Consider the following 26,994-nt stretch of genomic DNA (forward strand, 5'->3'; position numbering starts at 1 on the left):
AGCGTGGACGAAAGGCTGATCAATGAAAATATTATAGCCAATACTCAGCATCTCTTAGAAAAAAGATACATAACACTAGACTTGGGGATATAAAGAAGCACTAAAGCACCCATATCTGTATATAGCCTGTTTTTATGTTACGTCATAAAAACCTTTCTATGACAATATAGACCTGCCTCGTGCTAAATCACTTACATATTTGGTGTGGTAGAAATAATAAGCTACCAATAAACATTAATAAAAGAATAATCTGAGCAAAGTTAATAAAGAGAAATAAGGCACAACTATTGGTTTAAGTTAAAGCAAAACACATAGAAGCTGCCAGATGCTTATGTAAAAACACCTGAACTGGTTTTGTTAGTCACAGGATTACATACAAAGACATACTTTTTATACAAGTGTAAGTTAGTATAAAGTTACATAAACCCAGCTTTGCCAGAAACAAACATTGACTGGCAAAGGCAGGGAGGGATTAGTTTCTGAGATACCACGGTATGCTAAAACTCTTCTTCCCACAATCATTGGATTAAATATTAGCACAGAATTTATATATTTTATTGCTGCTATGATGCAGATTCTACTCCACAAATTTTGATGCCAAATTTTAACTGACCTTCTCAAGACTTCAGGCAATGTGAATATTTTAAGTGTAGAAAACATTTTATCAGCACTGCCTTTAAAATGCTGACAGCACAGCCTTCTGTGCAGTCAAAACCAAAAGGGAGAAATGAAAAAGGAAGAATTCAGAAAGGATTAGGGCAAAGTTAGAATACAAGAACATTAGGAAACAAAGGAGATTAATAACAGAGTTTCTAGAATAAAAACTTTCCCTTCAAATAGATGGCTAGGCCAGGGACAGGGAAGAAAATTCCCCAAACTACTTTTTCAACACGTATTTCAGGAATGTCAATTAAAATTTGACTTTTATGGGGAGAGATTTTCTTTAAAAAAAAAAAAAACAAACCATTAGTTTTAATATCAGAAACTTTTTACATATCTTTATTCTTCAAACTTTCATGTCCAGTTACAAAAAAATAGTCCATACCATGTAGCTATGTAGCTTCTTTATGATGTACACATTTTCAGGCAGAAAACAGCAATAACCAAGAATACATTGGAAATGAACTCACAGTAAATAACCAATGTTACATGTAGAAAGGATGCATTGCATGTCAGTGTGGTCCAATACGTACACTGTTGAAAAGTGGATCCCCATTTAGAACATCACAGATGCACATAATTCTTACTAAAAAAGGAACCCACACAGATTTTTAAAAACGTGTTAAAGTTGTAGCACAGGGACTTATTATTTAAAAACTGTAAAATCTTGAGTATTTTAGTGGTAAATAAAAAGTTATTCCAGGTTAGTCTATTTTTAAATATTGCTGAAAAACGTACAAGCTTTAGAGAACATCACGGATATAAACTCTGCTATTTAAAAGCAAAGTAGTATTTAGAAAGTAGACACCACTTTCAGTTTTGTTCTGTGTCAGCAAAAACTTCTTAATGACCTTTAAGCCAAGACAAATATCGGAGGGTGGGCGGATGGAAGGAGTGGAAGGAGGAATGGAGGTGGCCACCAGTCCATGTGCTATAAACTGCTAAACTCACTACAATATGAAATGTTTACGAATTCTTCAAAAAAAAAAAAAAAAAGAATTCTTCATATAACTTATTTCCAGAAAAAAATGGTTCTTAGGAACCATTCTGTTAGGATCCATATCCTACTTCCACATATGCATATTAGATTTAGCAATTTACTTTGAAATTCCTTAAAGTTGTCCTCCCCAAATATCTCCTGGTTAAACCAGTATTTCTTATATAACAGAATGATATAGTAATTGTTGCATGGTTTCCTTCAATTTTTTCTCCTTGAAAGCAGTATTAAAGGTTTTTTTGTTATTCACTAAAGATTTTTTGGCTTACAGAGAAATTTGTTTGAAATGGGACATGAAATTATTTCATTTCATGTTCTACTGTGACATTTGATACCAGGCATCTGCTATTTTAGGACTGAAAGGAATTATAAACTTTAATCATGTGAGAAAGCAAAGGGAACTAGATATAGAGCCTCATTAGATGTTTCTGGAAAGAAGCAACTTTTACTCTGGACCAGTGATAAGCTACATATTCATCTGACACTATTTCAAGTCACAATTATCAGTATCTCTCCTGTGGAACATTAAAGCTTTTCTTTCTAAATACCTTTTTTTTAATCATTTGAAAGCAAACAACTATTGTAAAGACAAAGCATCAGAAACAAATTCTCTCCACCTACTCTGATTTAATTTTTAGATCATAGCATCCTGATATAGAGAAGTTCCATTTACTTTCTTTCATATTTTTATTTCCTTTTGGCAGTTATCCCAACTACTATTAAAATTTAAACTATGACAAAGAGAAAAGCATTTAAACATAATACAAATATACAAGAATTCAAGAAAAGTTGAACACAAAATAAATACTATATTGCAATGTCTCCAGACATAACATTTGTGATGTGACCAAAACCTACAAGGTCCTGGCTTCTCTCAGCATCCTATCTTACCCAGACCTATGTCTGTATCTTTTCATATATATTTATTTATTTTGCCTTTTGAGGCCTAAAGTAACTGAGAATCAAGAAAATAACTAGTCTGAAATGAAAAAATGTAGTGCCTATGATTTTTTAAGTCCTGATTCGAGCATATCTTAATTGGAGCAATATTACTCTTGATAATCCAGAAATAACAAAAGACGAGCAATACATATAAAAATACTATGTATCATACAGTGTTTTTTGAATCACAAATAACTTCTACACTGACATAAAAACCCACAAATTAAATCTTAACTCACCTCATTGTACAGTTACTTAAATTCTCATGTATCTTAGTGAGAATTCCAGTATCAAACACATTCTAAATTATTTCATTTTCTAGTGTAGAAAGATTACGACAGAAAGAATAAGGTGCTTTTTTAATAAGCTACCACCCCTGACAATCCCTCTCTCTCCCTCCCTTCTCTCTCACATACCCATACACACACCATCCCCCCAGTGTAAACTATAAAAAAAAAAAATCCTAATTTTGAAATGATATATATGATTAAATAGCTAGACTAAAAGTAGAATAAGAGTTTGGAGAATAATTTTTCATGACTGTGTTCATAAATACAGACAACGCAATGTACACATGGTCAATGAAATAAAGATTAACTTTCTAACCTCTGTTTTTTAAATTCTACCCTAACTTTCAGAATTGCTTCCATTTAATTTAGATATATTCCTAGTTTAACAGCTAAATAGAAGACACTGAACATGTTGATAATAAGCTACTGGAGACTAATTATCAATGGGTGCTACATTTGCTGTGTTTATTTCCTTTACTATTAAACCATAACCCTCTACTCCTATTTTGTTTCATGCAGCACCAACCAAACTTTATTTTTTTCCTAATAAAAAATAAATAGATAAAGAAGACACTAACAGGCATATATTCACAAGATCTCAATTTCTCAAAACATAAGTACGGGTATATTTATTTCTCTCAAATGCATACAAGACAGTAATTACACAGCAACAAATCTTTTGTTCAACAATGATTTGATTCATAAGCATTTGAAATTTACATAATTTCACATCAATACCCTTGTATTTTAAATACACTTAAGTAAAAAAGCCCCCCAAATAACCAATTCTTATATTTCCTATTTATCCCTCTATACATCCAAACTTTAAAAAGTTACAAACTGAACATTATACAGAACATATAAATCATGTTTAAAAACTTGAGGTTTTAAAATCACTGTTTCCTCAATATGATTCGGAAAAATTCTCATACTAACAAGCACATAGGTGGTAAAGTAAACTGGAGGAGGGGTCAAAGAAAGAAGAGACAGACACAAGTTTGCTGTCTTAATATTTTACTAATCCTGTCAGTTAAAAATGGTGATGTTATGAGAAATAACATTTTAGATTTAATATGAGGAATGGAGTTTGCCTCACAGTTTGAGACAGGCATTTCAAGTATTTTCCTATTTGATCTGAGCTCACTGTAGCAAACAGATGCCAAAAGAGAATAATTACTTTCTTCCATACATTCGCTCAATGTCCGCCTGGTAATGTGTTTTAAGCTCTTTGCGTTTCAGCTTGAAGGCATCTGTCACCAAACCAGTTTCAGGGGTCCAGGGTTCAGGGCTCAAACGAATTTTTACTGGAATTTCAAATTTTTCCAGACTTGCTAAAATTATTAAAAAAAAAAAAAAAAGGGCAAAGACATTAAAAGTATACAATGAATAAATAGTGTAACTCTCCCAGTCTCTGAGTACCTATCAAAATGCACAACCAACAAAAGGTCCGCAAATCTCACTTCTAAGCAATCTATCCCTCGTGCTCACTTCAATAGTACATGTACTAAAACTGGAATAATACAGAGGTTAGCATTTTTAAATAAATAAATAAGCAATCTATCCCTCAAAAATACTAGCATAAGTAAAAAAAAGATTTATGAGAATCATAATAGCAAAAAAACATTTAACAAATCCCCACCAATAGGAGAATGAGTTAAATACAATATAAGCACAAAATGGGATAAAATTTTGTCATTAAAAGTGAGTTAGATTTATAGAGGTATCTAATACAGTCATGCAATGCTTAAAGAGAGAAGATATATTCTGAAAAATGAGTTGTTAGGCGATTTCGTCATCATGTGAACATCACAGTGTACAATGTGCTTACACAAACCTAGATAGAATAGCCTGCTACACACCTAGGCTGTGGAGTATAGCCTATTGCTCCTAAGCTACAAACTTGTACAGCATATTACTCTGCTGAATACTGTAGGCAACTGTAACACAACGGTATTTGTGTATCTAAACATAGCTAAGCATATAAAAGGTAGTGTAAAAATATGGTATTATAATCTTATGTGTCCACTGTCATATATGCAGTCTGTCATTGACTGAAACATCATCATGCAGTGCATAACTACATATTGTTAGGGAAAAAAAAAAAACCCACAAGTTATAGCACAGGCTAGATAAATTTAAATACATCTAGATGTATAGAATGAGGAGAACACACACAAAGCTGAAAACCATGCACCTCTAGGGACTGGGATCCAGGAGAAAGTAAAAGAGGGAATTTTGCTTTTTCCTTTACCCCCATTTGTTTTCCTTGAATTTATTATAAAGAGTACAATTACTTCAGAAATTAAAAAATAATAAAGTTTAAAGAGAATCTTGTCATTAAACCAGGATATTCGCTGTAAGCTACATGGAGACAGGAGGCTTCCTCACCATCGTGTTCCTAACACACTGCCAGTAGATTCGTACTAAGACAAATGGAGGAAGGGAGGAAAGGAAAGCATCCAAAGGGACGTTAAGAGGAAGATGTAGTCTTGAAAAAGTTTATGTCCTTAGTAGGACTGACTTACTTTTCAAGTATTCATTCAACAAATACTTATTTTTTTTGGAGACAGAGTCTCACTCTGTTGCCCAGGCTAGAGTGCCATGGCGTCAGCCTAGCTCACAGCAACCTCCAACTCCTGGGCTCAAGCAATCCTCCTGCCTCAGCCTCTCCAGTAGCTGGGACTACAGGTGAGTGCCACCATGCCCGGCTAATTTTTTCTATTTTTAGTAGAGACGGGGTTTCCCTCTTGCTCAGTCTGGCTGGTCTTGAACTCCTGAGCTCAAGCGATCCACCCACCTAGGCCTCCCAGAGTGCTAGGATTACAGGCGTGAGCCACCACACCTGGCCAAGAAATACTTATTGAAAAAAATGACTAAGTGTAAAGTGCTACACTATACATTCTTAAAAAATACAAAAATGAATAAATAGTTGTTGCTCTCAAGCGGTAGGCTATCTAAAAAGAAAACACAAGTGAACGCCTCACCATAATAGTATACAAAAGAAATGTGCTAAGGAGGAGAGACGTCAGTAAAGGAAAACTCAGTCCCTCCTTCCCCCATTAGAGACACAGATTTAACAAATATACAGACCTATTTATTGGCTATGTAAGAAATTTAGAAACCAGTTAAGAGGTTCAGGCACTCCAGGACAGTATGAAACCAATTGCATCAAAGTCTGGTAGAAAAATACACAGCATTCACTTGCTAGAGCCCCTCCCCTCAGCACAGTGCAGAGAGAGAGGGAAAAAAAAAACCCAGACTTCTGACTACCCCTTGGAAAAGAAAAGAAGCGGAACATACATGTAATGTTCTGACTTCCGGGGTGTGAGAGACTGGTTTCTATCTGGCCTGAATTTAAAACATTGAAAGGAATAGGGCACCAGGTTGGGGTCTATCAAGAACAAAGGTGACAAAAATACACCAGAGGCTACAATATCACAAAGAGACACTAGGTGGCAGGCCAGTGCCATAACGTACTACAGCACCAATGAGACACAGTATCACAGGCAACAGGGGGAGTTCCTGAGTTGAAACTGGCAAACCTCTTCAATTATACCCACAAACCCAGAGGACAGATACATCCTCAGAAAAGGCTTGAAATGGCACCAGAATCTAGCAGCGCTGATTGGAGAAAGTCTTCCCAATACAAAACCAGACCACAAAGACTGAGAAAGGTAGATGATTTTCCAAATGCTAAAGTCCCAGCAAAAGTTAAGATATAATAATGAAATAGAAAAGACTGTCAAAAAGATCAAATCTCCAGAAACCAATCCCAAAGAAATGGAGATATATGAATTACCAAAGAATTCAAAATAACAGTTATAAAGATGCTCAAGGAATTAAAAGAGAGTACAGGCATAAACAATATCAAAAAAATGATACATGAACAAAATGAGAATATTAACAAAGAGATTTAAAAAAAATTAGAAGAACCAAACAGTAATTCTGGAACTAAGGAATACAATAAATGAACTGAAAAATTCACTTGAGGATCAAGAGCAGACTTGATCAGGTGGAAGAGAGGATCTGTGAACTCAAAGATAGGACTCTTGAAATTACTGAGATAGAAAAGTAAAAAGAAAAAAAATTAAGAAAAATGAAGAAAGCCTAAGAAATTTATGGGACATCATCAAGTGGAAAAAACATTTATTATAGGAGTTCCAGAAGGAAAAGAAAGGGAAAAGGGCAGACAGCCTACGTGAAGAAATAATGGCCGAAAATTTCCTACATCTGAGGAGAGAAATGGGAGGTACAAATTTAAAGAACTCCACTAAGATAAATCTAAAGAGAACCACACCAAGACACATTCATAATCAAGCTGACAAAAGCCACAAATAATCTTGAAAGCAGCAAGAGAAAAAAGAGTCATCGCATACAAAAGAGCTCCCACTGAACTATCAGCAGGAAGCCTAATGGTTAGAAAGGAGAGGGATGATACATTGCAAATACTAAAAGAAAATACACACACATAGCCAACCAAGAATACTATAACCTAAACCTGTCCATCAAAAAATGAAGGAAAAAATTAAGACTTTCCCTGACAAACAAAAGTTGAGGGAGTTTATCATTACTAGACCTGCCCTACAAAAAATGTTGAAGGGAGTCCTTCAAGCTGAAGCAAAAGGACAGTAAACAGTAACATAAAACCACAAAAAAACTGCAAAATTCCTTGGTAAAGTTAAATACATAGGGAAATACAGAACTCTGAAGTAATGTAATGTAGATGCATAAATCACATTTAAATCTGGTATGGAATTTAAAGAACAAAGGCATAAAAAGTAATTATAAATCTATGTTAATGGATATACAATAAAAAAGGTGATTGATGTCATCAATAACAAAGGAAGGGGCAGGAATGTAAAGGAGCAGAATTTTTATATGAGATGGAAGTGAAGCTGGTGTCAGTTTAAAACATATTGTTAAAACTTCTACATGTTTTATCTAATTGCATTGGTAACCACAAAGAAAGCATCTATAGAATATACTCAGAGAGAAATGAGAAGGGGATCAAAACATGTCATAAATATTAAAAACTTCTGTGCTTCAAGGAACACTATCAAGAAAGTATAAAGACAACGCACAAATAGGAGAAAATACAGTCGTCCCTCAGTATATGCAAGGGATTGGTTTCAGGACTCCCATGGAGACTAAAATCCACAGATGCTCAAGTCCTTATATAAAATGGCATAATATTTGCATATAACCTACACACACATCCTCTTATATACTTTATATACTTTAAATCATCTCTAAATTGGTTATAATACCTCATAAAATGTAAATGCTATGTAAATAGTTATTACTATTTTTAAATTTTTTTGTTGTATTGTTTTTTGAGTATTTTTGATTTGTAGTTGGTTGAATCCATGAATGCAGAACTCACAGATATAAAAAGCCAGCTGTATTTGCAAATCTCATACCTGATAATGGACTTATATCAAGAATATATGAAGAACTCATACAACTCAATAATAGAGAGACAAGTAACATCATTAAAAAATGGGCAAAGGATCTGAATAGACATTTTCTAAAGAAGATATATGGTGGCCAATAAGCACATGAAAAAATGCTCAACATCGTTAGCGACTAGGGAAACACAAACCACAGTAAGATACTACTTCACATCCACTAGGATGACTAGAATCACAAGGACAGTCAATAAGAAGTCTTGGAGAGGCTGTGGGAAAATTAGAACCTTCATACACCAGTGGTGAGAATGTAAAATAATGCTGCCATTTTGGAAAATATTTGGAAAACAGTCTGGCTATTCTTCAAAAGTTTCAATATAAAGTTAACATATGAGTCACCAATTTGGTATCTCTACTCAAGAAAAATAAACACATGTCCACACAAAAATTTATGTTCACAGCCACATTACTCTTAATAGCCAAAAGTGGAAACAAACTGTCCATCAATGATGAACATATAAACAAAATGTGGCATATATCCATGCAATAAAATATTATTTGGCAATCAGAAGGAAGTATTGATACATGCTACAACATGGATGAACTCTGAAAACATGCTAAGTGAAAAAAAGCAGTCACAAAAGACCTTCTATGATTCTAGTTATACAAAATCTGCAGAATAGGCAAATCTATGGAGACAGAAAGTCAATCAGTGGTTGCTGAGGAACAGGCGGTTTCGGGAATAATGGTAAGTGATTGCTAATGGGTGTGCGGTCTCTTTGGTCTCTTACAATGTTGTAAAACTGACTGTGGTGATGGTTGTACAACTTGGTGAATATATTAAAAGCCATTTAATTGTACACATTAAATGGATGAGTTGTATAGTATGTTAATTATATGAAAAAAGCTGTTACAATATATACAAAAATAAGCTAGTAAGAGTATGAACCTAAAATTATACTTAATTATTGTTTCAGTATTCTACCTTATTTAGAAATGATGCAGGTTTCTAATGAATATCCATTAATTAAAACAATTTTAGCATTGGTCTAAGATTTTAAGTTACCTAAAAATGGAAACTATCTTTAAGCTAACATACTACAAAACACAATTAATGTTGAAATAAAGGACCAGAATAATGATTCCATTTACTTAAAATGTAAATTTACATTTTTTTATAACCTTATGACAATCCCAAGAAGAATACAAATGTATGCTTGTATTATACTTAATACTGATGACTCAAAAAACATAGCTGTTTTTATTAAAGCAACAATATTAAACTAGTCTTGAACCAAAAGAAAAAACAAGTACAGGACATTAGTACAATCAAGTACCTGTACCCTAACATTGTATAAAGTTCCAAAACGAGTTTTGGATGGTTCACCGAGGGCTAGTGTGACCAGCAGGGTCTTAAGCAACAGCTAAGATAAGGAAAGAAAGGGCCAACCCAGAAAACAAAAGCTGCAGAGACAAGACCATCCAATATACATGTACATCAGTTTGGTGGGAGCAGATGATTTGTGTTTCCTGGAGAGGGGTCTTGACTGGAGAACCGGTTAAGTATATTTTCTTCCATCTACTAATGGCAGAAATGGTTTCTGAGCAGGAAATGTGCCCTAAGCCTTGTAACAGGTTAAATGGATCTAACTATTCTCTTCCCGTCTCAGTTCTTAGAATCAGTTTAACAGAACACTCACCTGAAATAGCAGCTTCAGAAAGTATTTTAAGTACCTCATTTTCCATTTCACAGCTGTTACATAGCTCCTCCCAAGTCCCTTTGAGTCCTTTCTTTCGAGCTAGTTCTGTTAGCTCCTTTTCATTTGGCACAACAAATCCAATGACATAAGAATGATAACTGAAATACACAAAGGACAACTTAGATAAGGAACAAAATGGTATACTATGTTAACTACAGTTACTGATTACAATGACAGTAATTAACTCTTTACTATTTTTAAAAAACACGTACCACACTTGGTACTGGCGTATTTATTTCATGCAACAGCTAGTTTTGCTGTCTGATTCATAGTATGCTCCAATGCTTTGGCAGAATTCACTGTTAAATAAACCTCAATCTGACATTTCATGATAAATTTCAAGAAAACATAACTATTATGAATAGTGCCATGCATACATTTTAAAAGAAACTTACAAATATTAGAAAATTCATCTTTAAAAAAATCAGTAACTCATGGCAACAGGTTAAACAAAACTAAAATATAATTAAAAACTGCATCTAAAGCATCAAAATAATTTGATTATATTTATTTTTGCTTTTGTTACCATGAGAACTTGTTTATAGAGGAACACTGAGTACACCCAATGAAGGCAGATACTTTTTTTAAAGATCATAAAACAATAACTTGAAAAAATGCCTACTGCACAGGAAGAGAAGGATAGTTTTGGTCACCATCACATAAGTATAATCCAGAACTGTAGCATCACTAAAGAGAATACTAAATGGAGAATTAAAGGGCAGAATCATTTATAAATCAATGTAGTTCATTTTTAACATGGGCTGTACTCAAAAGCCTGTTTCTAAATTGGTTTTTCTGATACCAGATTTTCTTTTCCCATAATAATTGTCAATTACTGTAGACAGGTTCTCAGCTGCCTCTGTATCATCATGGGCTAGGGATGCTATGTATTAGGCCATAGTGTAACACAGCTTAAGGTGGGAGCCCCTGGCCCTGGCCAGGGTCCTAAGTAGACTCAAGTTCAGAGTGGAGAAGTAAGTACTGAACAGTGTACTGCTCACTGACATTTCTTTACTCCCCTTTCCCCTGGAGTGGTTCTGTGAAGCTCCCCATGCAGAGAGACAGGTAGCTAGGGATACCAAAGCTGCAGGAAGCAAGATTTTATTTTCTTTACCTCCTAACCATATAGGACACTGCAGCAAGAAGTAAAGGAGAAAACAGGCATACAGAGAAAGATGATGAGGGGAAGCATTACAAGGAATGAGTCAGCTAATGGCTATAATGAGGAGGAGACTGCTCCCAGTGATAACAGAAAAGAAGGAAGAGTTCTTGGGATAATTTTACAAAGAATGTTCATGCAGGGAAGAAATCCCTGTAACACGCCAAATGTTTTAAGTAAAAGTAGCATGAATTCCACTTTCTTACCTATTTGCATATGCACAGATGTTATCTATTAGTGGAAGATTCTTCAAAGCTGCCTCTACTTTCCCAAGAGAAACATATTCTCCTGCTTGTAGTTTTACAAGGTCCTTTTTACGATCTGTGCAAAACAAACAAAGGTGGGGAGGGGAAAACATTGAGAACATTAGTATTAATAACACCTTTAACACATATAAATACTGGCCATTCCCTACATAATTTGCCATCAAATTATTTAAAACTTTGCTAAATTAAGCACTAATGGTTATGCTAAAATTAAAAGTACATAATAAAATTAGGCCCTAATATTTGTACTAGTAAATACATTCTCTTAAGAGAAAAACAATTAGCTTCTGCTTACAGGACCCCGATATGTCAGGGGTTCGGGTATGTTCTGCTGAATAGATAAGATCCTAGTATCTGTTAATACCAGGCAGGTGAAGAAGATACTCAATGCCATCTGCAAGTTCACATTCTATCTGGAGAGACGTATAATGCAAAAACATATTACCGCAATACAATATGGTAGTGCTAAGTGTTAAGACTCTCCGAACTAGATTTGAAAAGAATTCTTACAAGTAAGCCCTGGCCTGCACCTTAATGGAAGAGTGAGGGGCAGCCAAGCAGCAGCACAGCACTGGCAAAGGCCAGAAACATGTCGGTTCGAATTTCAGTGGCACAGAGGAAGAGGGATAGAGGAAGAGGAAACAACTGAAGATGGAGGTGGAGAAGTGAACAGCAGTCATGTAACTGAGACACCCTGAACTGAGCTTCTAGGAGCCATTAAAAGGTTTACAGTAAGAAAGTGATCCAGTAAAAACAGTGTTTAGTAATCACATGGTAGAAGTGAGAGGGTGTGTTTAAGTGGCAGAAAGCATAGCAACAGAGAGGAATTTCACAATAGAGTGGCAGAAGGTGTAGCCCTGAGCTACAATCATTGCAAGAGGGACAGAGAAAGAGAGAAGAGTATGAATTCAAGGAATATCTCTCGTAAGATCAATCAGTGGGCTATGAAATAGGTGTGGGAGCTGACTGAAGAGAAGAGTCTTTCACCTCTTCCCAGGTTTCTAGTTAGCATGACCGGGGTAGAAATGCCATTAACTGAAAAAAAGGGTGAGAAGAAGAGGAAGGTGTTTTTCACCCCACATAGGTCATAGTATTTGAGCTGCCTGGCTTTCCTTCATTCTCTTGGGCAAGGCAAGGACACAGTTCAGACAGGAGAGCCCAATCCAATAATCTCTAGGTGTCAAAAAATTCACAAAAATGAGTATTTCCTATACAAACAGGAAAAAAATGACTAAGTAATTTAAAATACCACTGTTGTTGAACCATTTTTGAGACCTCATAACATGTCAAGCCTCAAATTCCACAGTCCATATTAAAAATTTTTATATTCCAGGCTTGATGCAACAGCCCATGCCAACATTACATAAAGATATACTTACATCAATAAACGTCTTTTGTAAATACATTGTACCTCTTGTATAAAACTATTTAAGAAATGTTCACTTTAAAAAAATTATTAGATGGCTCACCAATAATCTTTAAACAACCATCAGGGTCAAACTCTCCAATATCTCCAGTACAGAGCCACCTCTGTCCATTTTCATCTTCAAAGAAATCAGCTTTTGTTTTTGCTTCATTTTTGTAGTATCCCATAGTCACATTTTGGCCACCAATAAGAATTTCACCCCTAGGATGTGGCTTATCAGTATTAAAGTATCCACCTAATAAACAATAATTCGGAGTTAATTCAATATTTTAATCCCTATATGCAACACATGAAAATTTGAAACTATTAGTTTCTAAATAAGGACATTTATTTTAATCCAATTAGAGCTTCCCAAAGGAAGCGAGGCAGACACTAGGAATGAACAAAGTTTATCAACTTAAAAACAGGTGCAAAATTTCAGTTGCTTAACCAAAAGCATTTATGCTTTTAAACTACTACTCCGGAAAAAAAATCACACTCTGAAATCCAACATCTGGCTAGGAACGGTGGCTCATGCCTGTAATCCCAGCACTTTGAGAGGCCAAGGCAAGAGGATTGCTCGAGGCCAGGAGTCCAAGGCTAGCCTGGGCAATATGCTGAGATCCTGTCTCATAAAAAATTAAAAAATTAGCTGGACGTGGTGGCACATGCCTATAGTCCCAGCTACTCAGAAGGCTGAGGCAGGAGGATAGGTTGAGCTCAGGAGTTCAAGGCTGCAGAGAAGCCATGAAGCCCGCCACTGTACTTCAGCCTAGGTGAGAGAGCAAAACTCTGTTTCAGGAAAAAAAAAAATCCAACATTCTCCACTCATTGTGTAAAATAATTACAAATACTACAGAGGTAAATTGTTTAAAATAGTCTATAGAGTTTTAAATATCATAATAATAAACTGATACAAGTATTAAGTCATGCATTTAATAAGAGAACAAATCTCCCAGCTTAAACTTATTGAACATCTTCATTAACTCTGCTAAAGACAACTGAAAAATGACATTTGAGCCTTAGAATCTTTATCTTTACTTTGTACAGAGGAAACATGCATCCCAATAAATCACAGATGATTTGCACATTTTAATAGGATCAAATGAATTTTTAAAAAGTGATTAGTATTTTAAATGGCACAAGCAACAGACTTTTACGGAACTGTGAAAATTTTCCTGTGATAATTCCAGGTTAACACCCTCTGGGAAAAGGAAAAACATGTAAAAATCCCCAGCTTCATAGAAGCTTCTAATTTTGCTTTTACAAAACAAAGTTATGATCACTCCTAACTTATTGACATTATTCATTTAGCACATTTCTCAAGTTTTTGCCATAATTCTTATTTGCATTTATATAATAAAATAATAGGCAAAATAAAAACAACTCTAATTCTTCAGAACCATCATTGAAATGAATAAAACAAATGCAATTAATGTAGCTCTAGATAAAAAAATATCTACTATAAAGAACAACAATGAGAACTTCTGGGTGTTTATATTCTAAAATAAGATAAAGAAGGAGATGAAGTACAATCTAATTTTAAAATTTTAATATTAATTATAAAAATGCTATGTGGTTGAATTTACCTTCTTCCCAGTTCTTTAATTTGATTTCACAGCAAACTAATGGTGCTCCCACTCTGCCAGTACTGTAGTCCCACACTAAGACATAAATGGGGGAAAAAAGTATTTGAGAAAAGTAGTTAATAAACTGTTTCATTTTTCTAAATTACCAAAAATGATGATTCATCCCAAAGCTCAGATATCCCCAAAGAATCCTTAAAATAAGTCACAAACAAACTAGTGAACTGCACAATCGTACTGTTTGGTCCACCCTGAGGTTTTCTAAAACCTGAATTAATGATTACCATTTAAAAAATCAGGAAATTTTACATATAAATGTGAACTCTCCAGCAATGATAGGCCAACATTTCAGGCACGGCAACAACTAACAGCCTCTGTTAGATAGGTACGCCTGCTCCAGTTCCCCCAGAATCCTCACCCATCATATTTCCTTACATCAGGGCCACTTCACTCATTTAAGCAGCTACTCCTAAGTTTGTAGTCCTTAGCTTAAAAGATGATGCAGTACAATGGTTTATACCTAATTCCACTTTCTTATCAGGCCTCATAGGTTTGCAATACAAAAAAACCTCTCCAGTCTTCCCACATATAACCATTTCAAAGAAAGATCTCTGCAGCCTCCCTCACATCAGTTTATGCTATCATGCCATATTTAAAATTAATACCGTAATAGCTCAGAACCAGGCTGGAGAATAAGATTGTTAGCTTTCAAGGATCTGAGGGAAGAACCCTCCACTATTATGAATTAACTACTGCATTATGTTTCCTCTTCAAACATCATTCAAATATCAAAAATGAAAGGTTGATATTTAACACGTCAAAGACTTTTATTTAAAACAAACTGTTACTAATTAAATCACACATTCAATTTGAATCTTAAAAATAGAAGAAATTAAGGATCCTCAGAAGAAACAAACCACACATGCATGTATTTAAGCTTGCTTATTTCCTGCAAAACAAGACTTACAAGCAGCTTTGAAAAATATATAAAATATACAGAAGATAAATGAAAAGCAGAAAAATAAAGAAAAGTACTGCCAAATAAATCTGGCATAAGAATGGTACGCAGAAGCACTCAAAATAAGAAGGAAAAACGATGACTTAAAAGGTTTAGCATCTATCAGTATTTACAAAATACAAGCAGGAGAAGCATACAAAGCTTTATCTACTAGTGGAAAGCAAAATAACTTTCTTCTATAAAAGAGACACAGGAAGCAATATGTAATTCATCTGGAAACCACGTGGTTGAGGTGGATCCCCTCCTCAACCATGTCACCATGATAACTTTCGTAATAATATTCTCTAGACCTGAATCTAGTTTCTCTCTACACTTACCCAGATCCCCATAAACTTACTTATACAACTAGACAAAAACACCTTAATTTTTCTACATAAAAAAATAACCAATGTGAGAAAATAAATGTATACAAAATAGTCAATGCTTGTTACTAAAGCTTCTTTTCTAGCATGCTAAAAGTTTTTAATATTACATATTACAGTTTAATATAAAAAACTATTCTAGATGAAATATTGACCATAGATGCACCTAATACACTCTAGAAATTGTTATAATATCAATAATCACAGAACCTAGAATTAACCATTATTCTGCGACACAAACACCTTAATTACTCTTCTATATATCTGCAGGAAAAGCTCATACCAAAAAAGTGCCTGGAGTTGCACCCCAGCCGCTGATGGACGCTCCATTTCATGGACAACACTAACCTTCTGTAATTGTTCCAGCCCCAGCAGATTCAGTAAGTCCATATCCCTGACCAACAGGACAGCAAAAACAGATATTCATGAATCGCTGGGTGGTTACAGAAAGTGGAGCACCGCCAGACAAGAGAAACCGAATATTTCCACCTAGCAAGCTTCGAACTTTCCGGAAAACAAAGCTAAAGAAAAAAAATTGAACAGAGAATCACAGGATTTTAAAACTAAATGGGATTTTCCAAAACATTTAGACTAATCTCCCAATTTTGATATACGAGATTTTGAGATTAAGTGATTTATCCAAGGTCTTATGGCCCATTTGGAAGATTCTGTTGACCCACTACTTAAATCTTAATTTCTAGAATTTCAGCAAAGTAAAAAATACATGGTTTCCTCCTAAGAACTTTCCAAGGCAGGGTACAGTGGCTTGTACCTATAATCCTAGCACTCTGGGAGGACAAGGGAGGAGGGTTGCTTGAGGCCAGGAGTTTGAGACCAGCCTGAGCCAAAAGCGAGATCCCGTCTCTACAAAAAACAGAAAAATTAGCTGGGCGTGGTGGCACACACCTGTAGCCCAGCTACTTGGGAGGCTGAGGCAGGCGAATTGCTTGAGCCTAGGAGTTTGAAGTTGCAGTGAGCTATGATGAAGCCACTGCACTCTAGCCCAGGTAACAGAGTAAGACACTGTCTCAGAAAAAAAAAAAAACAAAAAAAAACCCACAACAAAAACACAGAACTTTTCAAGTAATATTTGAATTAGAAAACTGTCAGGTTTAATTTTGTATAGTGATGGAAAACCCTTCACTTATGGCCAGAGCAATTAGTTTTATATCATTATTTATATACCATATATAGCATTAATATAATACATATTATTATGTATTAATGCTGAATAATCCTATTGTATCTATAAAATATATTAAAGTCAAATTAATTTTTTGCTTTAACTTCATTAGAAATGTGTACATATTTATATCATCAATCTAGCTGTTTTTAAAGTTTCACTAATTCAAGTTTTGAAGTGTTTGTTTTAGAAAATCTAGTAAATTATCCATGAGGCATTAAAAAAAAAATTCAAACATCTAACTGATATGTTTCTAAAAATACACTAATAAAAAAGACTGCATACTACCTTGATCAAAAAAGGCAGGGCATTCTTTAAAAAAACACAAATAAACAAACAAAAAAACTTTGAAAAAGGTGAAAACTAAATGGTGACCATTTAAAAAAATAATATTAACAAACTCTCCAAAGCCAGTATACAGTCATCCCTCAGTATCTGGTCCTGCAGATACCAAAATCCTTGGGTGCCCAAGTCCCTTATATAAAATGGCATATATGCACATAACCCTACACACATTCTCCCATATACTTTAAATGACCTCTACATTACTTATAACACCTAATACAATGTATTAGGTTGGTGCAAAAGTAATTGTGGTTTTAGCATTGTTGAAATTTGCCGTTTGATATTGGAATATATTCTCAAATAAATGTGGTTACATTATATATCATTTTAATGCACATTTCTCCCTTTATATTTTTAGCAAATGACTTATTACTTGCTGTTTATTTTATATTTATTTTAGACTATGGAAGTGATGTTAGACACAAAGCAAATTCCAGCAATTTTCTCATTCCAGTTCAAAATGGGTCATAAAGCAGAAGAGACAACTTGCAACATCAACACATTTGGCCCAGGAACTGCTAATACAGCGCAGTGTTAGTTCAAGAAGTTTCGCAAAGGAGACAAGAGCCTTGAAGATGAGGAGCACAGTGCTGGCCATCAGAAGTTGACAACAACCAACTGAGAGCAATCATCAAAGCTGATCCTCTTAACACTACACGAGAAGTTGCTGAAGAACTCAATGTTGACCATTATATGGTTGTTCGGCATTTGAAGCAAATTGGAAAGGTGAAAAAGCTCTGTAAGCGAGCTGACTGAAAAATCAAAAAAATCATCATTTTGAAGTGTCGTCTTCTCTTCTTGTATGCAACAACAATGAACTATTTCTTGATGGATCAGATTGTGACGTACAACGAAAAGTGGATTTTATACGATAACCCGAGAAGAACAGCTCAGTGGTTGGACTGAGAAGAAGCTCAAAGCACTTCTCAAAGCCAAAGTTGCACCCAAAAAAGGTCATGGTCACTGTTTGGTGCTCTGCTGCCGGTCTGATGCACTACAGCTTTCTGAATCCCGGCAAAACCATTCCATCTGAGAAGTAGGCTCTGCAAATCGATGAGATGCCTGAAAACTGCAACACCTGTTGGTCAACAGAAAGGGTCCGATTCTTCTCCACGACAACGTCTGACCACACATTGCACAACCAGCGCTTCAAAAGTTGAAGGAATCAGGCTATGAAGTTTTGCCTCCTCCACCATATTCACCAGGCCTCTCTCTCGCCCACCAACTACCACTTCTTCAAGCATTTTGACAACTTTTTGCAGGGAAAATGCTGCTACAACCAGCAGGATGCAGCAAATGCTTTCTAAGAGTTCGTCAAATCCCAAAGCACAGATTTTTATGCTACAGGAATAAAAAAACTTACTTCTTTTTGGCAAAAATGTTTTGATTGTAATGGTTCCTATTCTGATTAATAAAGATGTGTTTGAGCCTAGTTAAAATGATTTAAAATTCATGTTCCGAAACCGTAATTACTTTTGCACCAACCTAATAAATTCTATGTAAGTTGCTATACTGTATTTTTATTGTTTTTCCCCCCTGAATATTTTCAATTCAAGGTTGGTTAAATCCTCAGATGCAGAACATAGATATGGACAGCTGACTGTATATCCCACTAAAGAGATAACCAAAGAAAGATAAGAAAAAAACTTATAAAGCTCTAAATGATATGAAGCATCTGAAAACTATACTAATATTCCCCTAAGAAATAATTTGAATGTCATACTTTCATTTTCTAATTCCTAAACTATTTTATAACAAAATTATAAATCTATGTACTCCATTAACACTACAAAACTAAACCTATGGAATAAAACTGGTCACTTAAAACTTTAAACACAAAACATTTAATCATATTTAGTTACCATTTAATATTCATACTGAAATAAATTCCAAAGCAAAGAGAAATTATTTCTCAAAATACTTCTCAACTAAGTGTACACAGAAAATATAAGCACACTATTAAATAATAGCAAAATTGTAAGTAAAAAAATTTTTTAAATGACATTGCAGTTTTTTTTAAATTGCTCACATTCTTATGCAGGATGGATTTTTAAAGAGTGCCTTTAGGTTTTTTAAATAAATTTATTTCTTATAATTATTTCAACTGGGCTATTAATATGAACTAAATGATTAAATTATCAATAGGGGAGAGTATGGGGAAGTTTTTACTTGCCTGTCACACAATGGAGTGCTACGTCCTTTTGAGATCTGTTCCATTTTGTAATTATAGGCCAGAATAAACAGATTGCGTTGAAAACTACTCATTTCATTCACTTTATTCATGACATTTTTATAGATCCGATCCATGATTTCCTTGATGTATAAAAATGAGTTAACATAGTTAATATCAGCTGCCTTACGTATTCAAATCTATAATACTCCAACTCCAATGCCAATATTAAGGCATTTTAAAAGATGTATTCTATCAGGATACAAGTTTTAAAACAGAAACAAAATTAGTTTAAAAATGAGGTTTCGGTAAAAGCAAGTTTTAATGGTTGAAATATGTCTAGATATTCATAAGAAGAGTAAGGAGGCCGGGCGCGGTGGCTCACGCCTGTAATCCTAGCACTCTGGGAGGCCGAGGCGGGTGGATTGCTCGAGGTCAGGAGTTCGAGACCAGCCTGAGCAAGAGCGAGATCCTGTCTCTACTAAAAATAGAAAGAAATTATATGGACAACTAAAAATCTATATAAAAAAATAATAAAAAAATAAAAAATAAATAAAAAAAAATAAGAGAGTAAGGAAAAAAAATCTTAGGAATATACCATTATTGATTCTTTATATTACTTTGTTTATCTTATTTATTCTGATCTAAAAATTAAACTCAAAAAAGAAATGAACTACTTAAAATGGTTTTTAAAATCTCCTAATTTTATCTTATAAAGATACAGAGTACCACCATTTGTTGCTCACAAAAGGAACACAAGAATTTTTTGGGGTGTTTTTTTTTTTTTTGGCTGTTTGTCTTATAATACTATATCCAGGAAATGATCCTTTGTCAGCATTGCATTTTGTTTGCTAGGTATGTACATTACTATGAAGTATACTTTCATGATTTAACATAAATTTTTCCCCTACAATTTTAAATTATTTGTAATTTTTAAGTGAACTAAGAATTTAAAGTAGTATACTACCTTAGTAAACTATAATTATAAAAACTCTAAAACTATTGATCATTTATAACTGACTTTGGAATAACTATATAATTATGCTTGATGTAAGCACTCAACTATCCGACAACAATTCTAAACACTTTCTGACAAACTCAGAAAGCCTACATTAGCGGGAGCCAGAAAACCACTGCTGTCCCGTTTCTATTTTCTTATTCCCAGGCCACTGTATCAGGATGCACAGTACTTCTCACATAACTCCAAGTTGCTCTAGCTTGTCTGTCACTTTTTTTGGTATAGACCAGACTTTCCCTGAGGACTCAAGAGGTAATTAAATAATTTGCTTAGAAGGAGGTGATCTCAAACCCTCCCCACCATCTCCTGCTGGGCTGTAGGTTTCCATAAGTCAGCAAACAGATATCATAACGATTTTTATTTTAATAAGAAGCTATTTAGAAAAAGGAGCTGATAATTTCATATGGAAGCTAAAATTGAATGTTTAGTAAGAATAAAGCTAAAGCAAGATTAAATAAATCCTGTAAAATTTAAGGCAATATCAATAATCAATAAGGAATAAATCCTACATAAACTATCTTATCAATAATATCTTTTTCACTAGCATTTTGTAGATGAGACTTCTTTAGTATTCAGCATTGGATAATGGTAGATTCTTACCGGAACAGCCGCCAGCAGTGTTGGTTTCAACACGGATGTATCTCCTTTACTTCCTTTTTTTATTTTTGAAGACTATAAAATAGAGACAAAAAGTGACACATATAAAGTGATATTTATTTTAAAATTCAATGGAATTCTTAGATCAAAAAGCATATTATAAATTCATCATTTTAACGCACTAATATTCTAAGAGGCACTTAAAAGGCAAGAACTTATTTTAAAATGATTATCTGTCATCCTTACAATATACTATCATACTGACTGGGAAAAAAAGTATTTAAAATAATTACAATCTTTTTAGTATTTCCAAGTCACAGACATTTAATTTACCTGATCTGCTAAAGTCTGTGGTGAAGAGTAGCCAATGCGGCATCCATGAGAAAGACAAACGAGCTCAGCACTTAATTCTAGAACATGGGCCAGAGGCAAATATCCAACGTACACATCTTCCTCTCTAAAAGAAAAGGGAGATATAAGAAGCAAAAGCCAGATGCTGTCTCTGCCAAAAGTGACTGTAATAGGAGCAAGCTTGAAGGCACACAGACGGGCCCTCAAGAAATTGCTTTTGCTGGTGGAGTGTGTGTATGTGTGTGTTCGTGTGAAAGAGAGAGAGATAGAAATAGACAGACAGACATTGGGGATAGTAGAAAAAAGAAAAACTAAAGCTCAACCTAAAACTAAGGAGGCAGGCACTCTCAGGAAAGGGTTCTGTTTCCACTCCTACTTGAAGGCACTCACAAATTATGAGTGCTACAGAAGCAAAGTGCGAAGGCAGAAGAAATAGGAGTTTGGAAAAAATAAAAAATGAAGAGTTCTTTTGAAGAACAGATGAAATCATCTGAGGAGGAAAACATCTTTAGATCTAATATACTACCAACCAGAAGAGTCCAAATAGAATCCACAACTCTCTGCCAGAAATTTTACAGAAGGGACTTGGATTAAATAATAAATTATATCTTAATATATAAGAAAATGTGCATGTATGTGCATATATTTCAAGAACTGCCCCCACATCCAAAATATAGAAGGCAACTGAGGCAAACCTTTAAGGGAACTGTTGCTCTTAATTTTTTCTGAAATGTATAAATACATAAGAAAAATTTCTCCATTCCTAAATTCAATCCCACAGTAACTGTGTGTGTGTGTGTGTGTGTGTGTGTGTGTGTCTGTGGGTGTATAATTTCTATGTATAAAGGCATCAAACATATCCAACCACTGCACACTTCAGTCATCAGAATACTGATCTCATTTCTATGTTTCCTTGACAAACTTCCATTTGGTTTCCTCCATCAGTCTCTTTCCAACTCTACTATACCCTCCCCAGCTACCACTAAAGTTTGTCTTAAAAAGAAAAAGCAGAGACCGAACACAGAAACTCAAAAAATACTAGATTAAGCTATCTGTTCACCTGAATTATATTTAGATATAAAAATGACCATAGAGGCAACAATGCCCAGCTGATTAAGATAATTTTAATTAAAAGCTTTACAACTATAAACACAATTAAAATTTATACTTTATGAACTTCCATACCAGTGGTTCTTAAAGTGAAATTTAATAAAGTATCAACTTTATTTTAAACCTCACAATTATAACCCTTTTGCAATTAATTTTAATAGACTTTTAATGTACTTTTTAAAATGAAATGCTTACTATAAACAGACTCTGAAGGAGTAAATAACCATATACTACTAAAATGACACAAACATTAACATTATTAACAGACAAATACTGAACTACTCAATGTTATTTACTGTGACATACCCCAGTCCTGGAATCCTTTCTGCCATCCCAGTTATACCAGCAATAATGTTACTATGCGAGATCATGACTCCCTTTGGAAGTCCTGTGGATCCACTTGTGTACATGATTACTGCAACATCTGAGGGCAATGGTTTGCTATGAGTTTGGTTTTCTGTATTGAAGAAAAAAAACAACCAAGCACACTTTTGAGAAATTCAGCCCCATCACCAATTTTTTTAACAATCATTTATTTAACTCAATTTAACAAGTATTAATTGACCTCATACAGAGGTCAACAAAACACATTAAGTCCCTGCACATGAGGGAGATACATCTATTGGGATAGACAAAGATTAATCTACTAAGAAAAATGAAGCAAGACAAAGTGAGAAGGTTATAATAGATATTATTTAGATGGAAAAGTCAGGGAAATCCTCTCTGTAGAATTGTTACTTTAGCAAAGACTTGAATAAAGTGAGAAAGGGAACCATAAAAACCCTGGAATTGGGAGAAGAGTGTTCCAAGTGGAAGAAAATAAGCAAGTGCAAAGGCCCCAATGTAGGAGCATGTTTGGCATATCTAAAGACCAGCAAGGGGTGTGGCTTGAATGGAGTGTGCAAGAAGATGATGACAAGGTGAAGTAGCTGCCAAGACCACACATAGGGTCTCAAAGGCCATGCTGACTTTGGATTTCACTCTGGATGAAAAGCAATGTTATTTTGAATAGGGGCATGTCATCATCTGTAACAAGGATCACTTAGCCTACTATGTCCCCACCTAACTGTAGTAAGGGAAAAAAGGAATTAGGGAGACGAAAGTCTATTCCAGTAATTCAACTAAGAAATAAGGATAGCTTGGACAGGGTACCTAGATATTCACTAAAAACTATTCACTGTTTCACAGTAGCAAAGTTATTAACCTGGTTACACTCAGAACCCTAGATTAAAAGATAATGCAACCCATTTGCAATCATAAGACTACAAGCCCAAGGACAGCAACCAACATGCTCTAGAGGTGGCACAGCAGAAAGACAAAGAGAAGTAAGTCATGGATGACATTTTTGATATGTGTGAACTACTCTCAGAACTACCCTCCATATCAACTTCTAAGTGTGAAAAAATTCTTTAAACATGTTCCTAATGGAATATCCTTTCTCTCCTAATCATCCAGATGTACTTCTTAAGAACTGTTTTCATTTGGAAGTCTTTGCTTTCAAATCTGTCATTCACTCCTTCAACTCACAGCACTTCTTGGAAATGGCAATCCTTGTGTCATCTGACCTCCACACATCAGGTCCTGCTGATACCCAGCCAAGATCTCCTTTCCCTTATCTTCTATGAACCACACACCACAGGTTTTCTTCTTTCCTCTCTGATTAGATCTCAGTGACCTTTGGCGCCACCCATTCCCTGTGGATGACCTCAACTTCTCCCACTGTTTCTAGTTTCCAAAACTCTTAACTCCAAACTTAACTCCAGAGTACTAGACTTGTATATGCCACTGCCTACTAGATATCTACATATGAATATCCCATCAGCACCTAAAATTCAACATAACCAAAATTAATGTCAGTATAACCTTGTCCCTGAGCCCAGTGATTACTTATATCTAGTTAATCACTAAGTTTCCAACTACAGAGGAAATACAGTTCCAGCATCCCAGCAGCTTTTGCAATATCTCTAAATACTTATATATTTTCTAACATTTTCTGACACTTATGTGAGAGTAGGAACTTCTAGAGTCACCATGCCTATTCCAGTTGAAGGATAAGGTTGATCCTTTTGGAAAGGGAACAAGAAAAAAGAGGCCTCCAAGTTTAGCCACTGTATCTGTTAATATTGACAAGTAATTCACAAAGGAAACGTTTAATGGCATTATTTATAAACAAACTTTAAACCATCCAAAACGATCACAAAAAGGAAACAAGAAAATTGAATAATGTTGAAGTATTTTAAATTAATTTCAAATACTACTTTAGAACACTGGCATTTCCTTAGACCTTTCTTTAAAGGCGAAATGATAAAGTACCTAGAGGGACCTACTTCCCCAACTGACAGTCTAGAAAACTGATGTGTCATTTGACCTAACAGTAGGACCAAAACTCTGGCATAATTCTGGAGAGCGTAGTCACTGGAGAGCTTACATAAGGCATTAGCAAATTGTGACATACCCACGCCGGCCTTGGCTCCCAGAGCCTGCACTGCAGCCATGGTATGCACAATGACACCCTTAGGGAACTCGGACCAGGTTGGTGGCTTCCCATCAACAGTGATGATGTGCCGTAGGCGTGGGACCAAAGAAACTATATCCTAGAAATACACAAACATTCATCATGTTCATTATTTTTCAAACAGTTAAGCAAATAGTTCAGGACATAAGAAAAGTAGCTTACCATATTAAGTGAATTATTGAAGTAATTTCTTTTTTTTTTTTTTTTTTTTTGAGACAGAGTCTCACTCTGTTGCCCGGGCTAGAGTGAGTGCCGTGGCGTCAGCCTAGCTCACAGCAACCTCAAACTCCTGGGCTCAAGCGATCCTCCTGCCTCAGCCTCCCGAGTAGCTGGGACTACAGGCATGCGCCACTGTGCCCGGCTAATTTTTCTATATATATATTTTTAGTTGTCCATATAATTTTTTTCTATTTTTAGTAGAGACGGGGTCTCGCTCTTGCTCAGGCTGGTCTCGAACTCCTGACCTTGAGCGATCCACCCGCCTCGGCCTCCCAGAGTGCTAGGATTACAGGCGTGAGCCACCACGCCCGGCCAAACTGAAGTAATTTCTTAAAAAAGCAAGAGGAAAGCGTGCACTGGCATAACTTCACTTTTTTCACATGAAGAAATACTAGTCTGAATTAATTACAATTTTATAGCATTAGATTTACTGTGTGTACCCGTTCTTTGGTAAAATTCTCATCATCAAGAGTACTGCCTTACAAAATGGGCATACAAACATAGGCTGCCTGAACTAGAGAGAAACCAAAAGCTCCTTGTGTTTTCTGGAGACTAAATAAAAACATATGGGGAGAGGAGGAGGGAATTCACATGTAAATTTATTTTTAAAAGAACAGTCCAGATAAAAGGAGTTTTCTAGAGACTGAGGAAACCTCTTTTTATCATAATTTCATGAAACATCTCCTTTAAACATATAATTCTGAAAACTCATAATTACTAAATATCTCAGAAACAAAATAAAGGAATTACTCGTTTAAAATATAACCCAATATTACAAAATCACTAAAAGTAGACTAGAAAATAGATGAGCACAATATAAGAAAAAATAGTTGTAATTCCTTCAATTTAGACATAGGCATATTAACAATTAATTTATAATTCTGGACTATTTACATAGGAATACACATGAAGTCTACTTTTTATTTTCTAAAGGAAAGGAATAAAGTATGGTATTCTTAAAAGTTTACAAAGATAGTAGGATTGAGAAGTCACAAAAGAACTACGTATCAATAATCAGGCTCATGTCTGTAATCCTAGCACTCTGGGAGGCTGAGGCAGGAGTATGGCTCAAGGTCAGGAGTTCGAGACCAGCCTGAGCAAGAGCAAGAACCCGTCTCTACTAAAAAATAGAAAGAAATTATCTGGACAACTAAAAATATATAGAAAAAATTAGCCGGGCATGGTGGCGCATGCCTGTAGTCCCAGCTACTCGGGAGGCTGAGGCAGAAGGATTGCTTGAGCCCAGGAGTTTGAAGTTGCTGTGAGCTAGGCTGACGCACAGTATACTCTAGCCAGGACAAAAGAGCGAGACTCTGTCTCCAAAAAAAAAAAAAAAAAAATCAGGCTCATGACACTGAAAATTCTAAAGTATCAGACAGTTATAAAGTAACTACAGTCCTTACCTTCAACTTTGTTTGCAAGAGTTCTTTACTAGTAATGATGTTGGTCACCTCTGTTTCATTTAATCCCTGAACAATTGCTGGACCTCCAAGAGTAGCATATAATGTAACAACTACAAGGAAAAGCAGCATCAAGTCAAATATTTGAACATTTCATGAACTACAATCATAGGTCAACAAAGCCTCTGAAAATGGATATGAATCACAATGGAGTATTCTGAACCCTAAATTGT

At 35.0% G+C, this 26,994-nt stretch overlaps 1 protein-coding gene across 2 annotated transcripts in view; it reads right to left on the bottom strand.

The window, feature by feature from the left end:
- Positions 1-1,485: 1,485 nt before the first annotated feature.
- The window catches only part of ACSL3 (acyl-CoA synthetase long chain family member 3), a 58,520-nt gene continuing 33,011 nt past the window's right edge, over positions 1,486-26,994 (bottom strand). For both annotated transcript variants that reach the window (XM_069466879.1, XM_069466878.1), the window contains 12 exons: positions 26,765-26,874; positions 25,083-25,221; positions 22,934-23,084; positions 21,500-21,623; positions 21,170-21,241; positions 19,555-19,694; positions 16,202-16,374; positions 14,477-14,551; positions 12,952-13,143; positions 11,423-11,537; positions 9,998-10,155; positions 1,486-4,220 (listed from right to left, as the gene is read on the bottom strand). In XM_069466879.1, the coding sequence (XP_069322980.1) occupies positions 4,063-4,220; positions 9,998-10,155; positions 11,423-11,537; positions 12,952-13,143; positions 14,477-14,551; positions 16,202-16,374; positions 19,555-19,694; positions 21,170-21,241; positions 21,500-21,623; positions 22,934-23,084; positions 25,083-25,221; positions 26,765-26,874 (1,607 nt within the window). In that variant the 3' untranslated portion in view covers positions 1,486-4,062. The remainder of the gene's footprint in view (positions 4,221-9,997; positions 10,156-11,422; positions 11,538-12,951; positions 13,144-14,476; positions 14,552-16,201; positions 16,375-19,554; positions 19,695-21,169; positions 21,242-21,499; positions 21,624-22,933; positions 23,085-25,082; positions 25,222-26,764; positions 26,875-26,994) is intronic.

This window comes from Eulemur rufifrons, chromosome 1, assembly GCF_041146395.1.
Source record: "Eulemur rufifrons isolate Redbay chromosome 1, OSU_ERuf_1, whole genome shotgun sequence".
NCBI classification, from domain to species: Eukaryota; Metazoa; Chordata; class Mammalia; order Primates; family Lemuridae; genus Eulemur; species Eulemur rufifrons.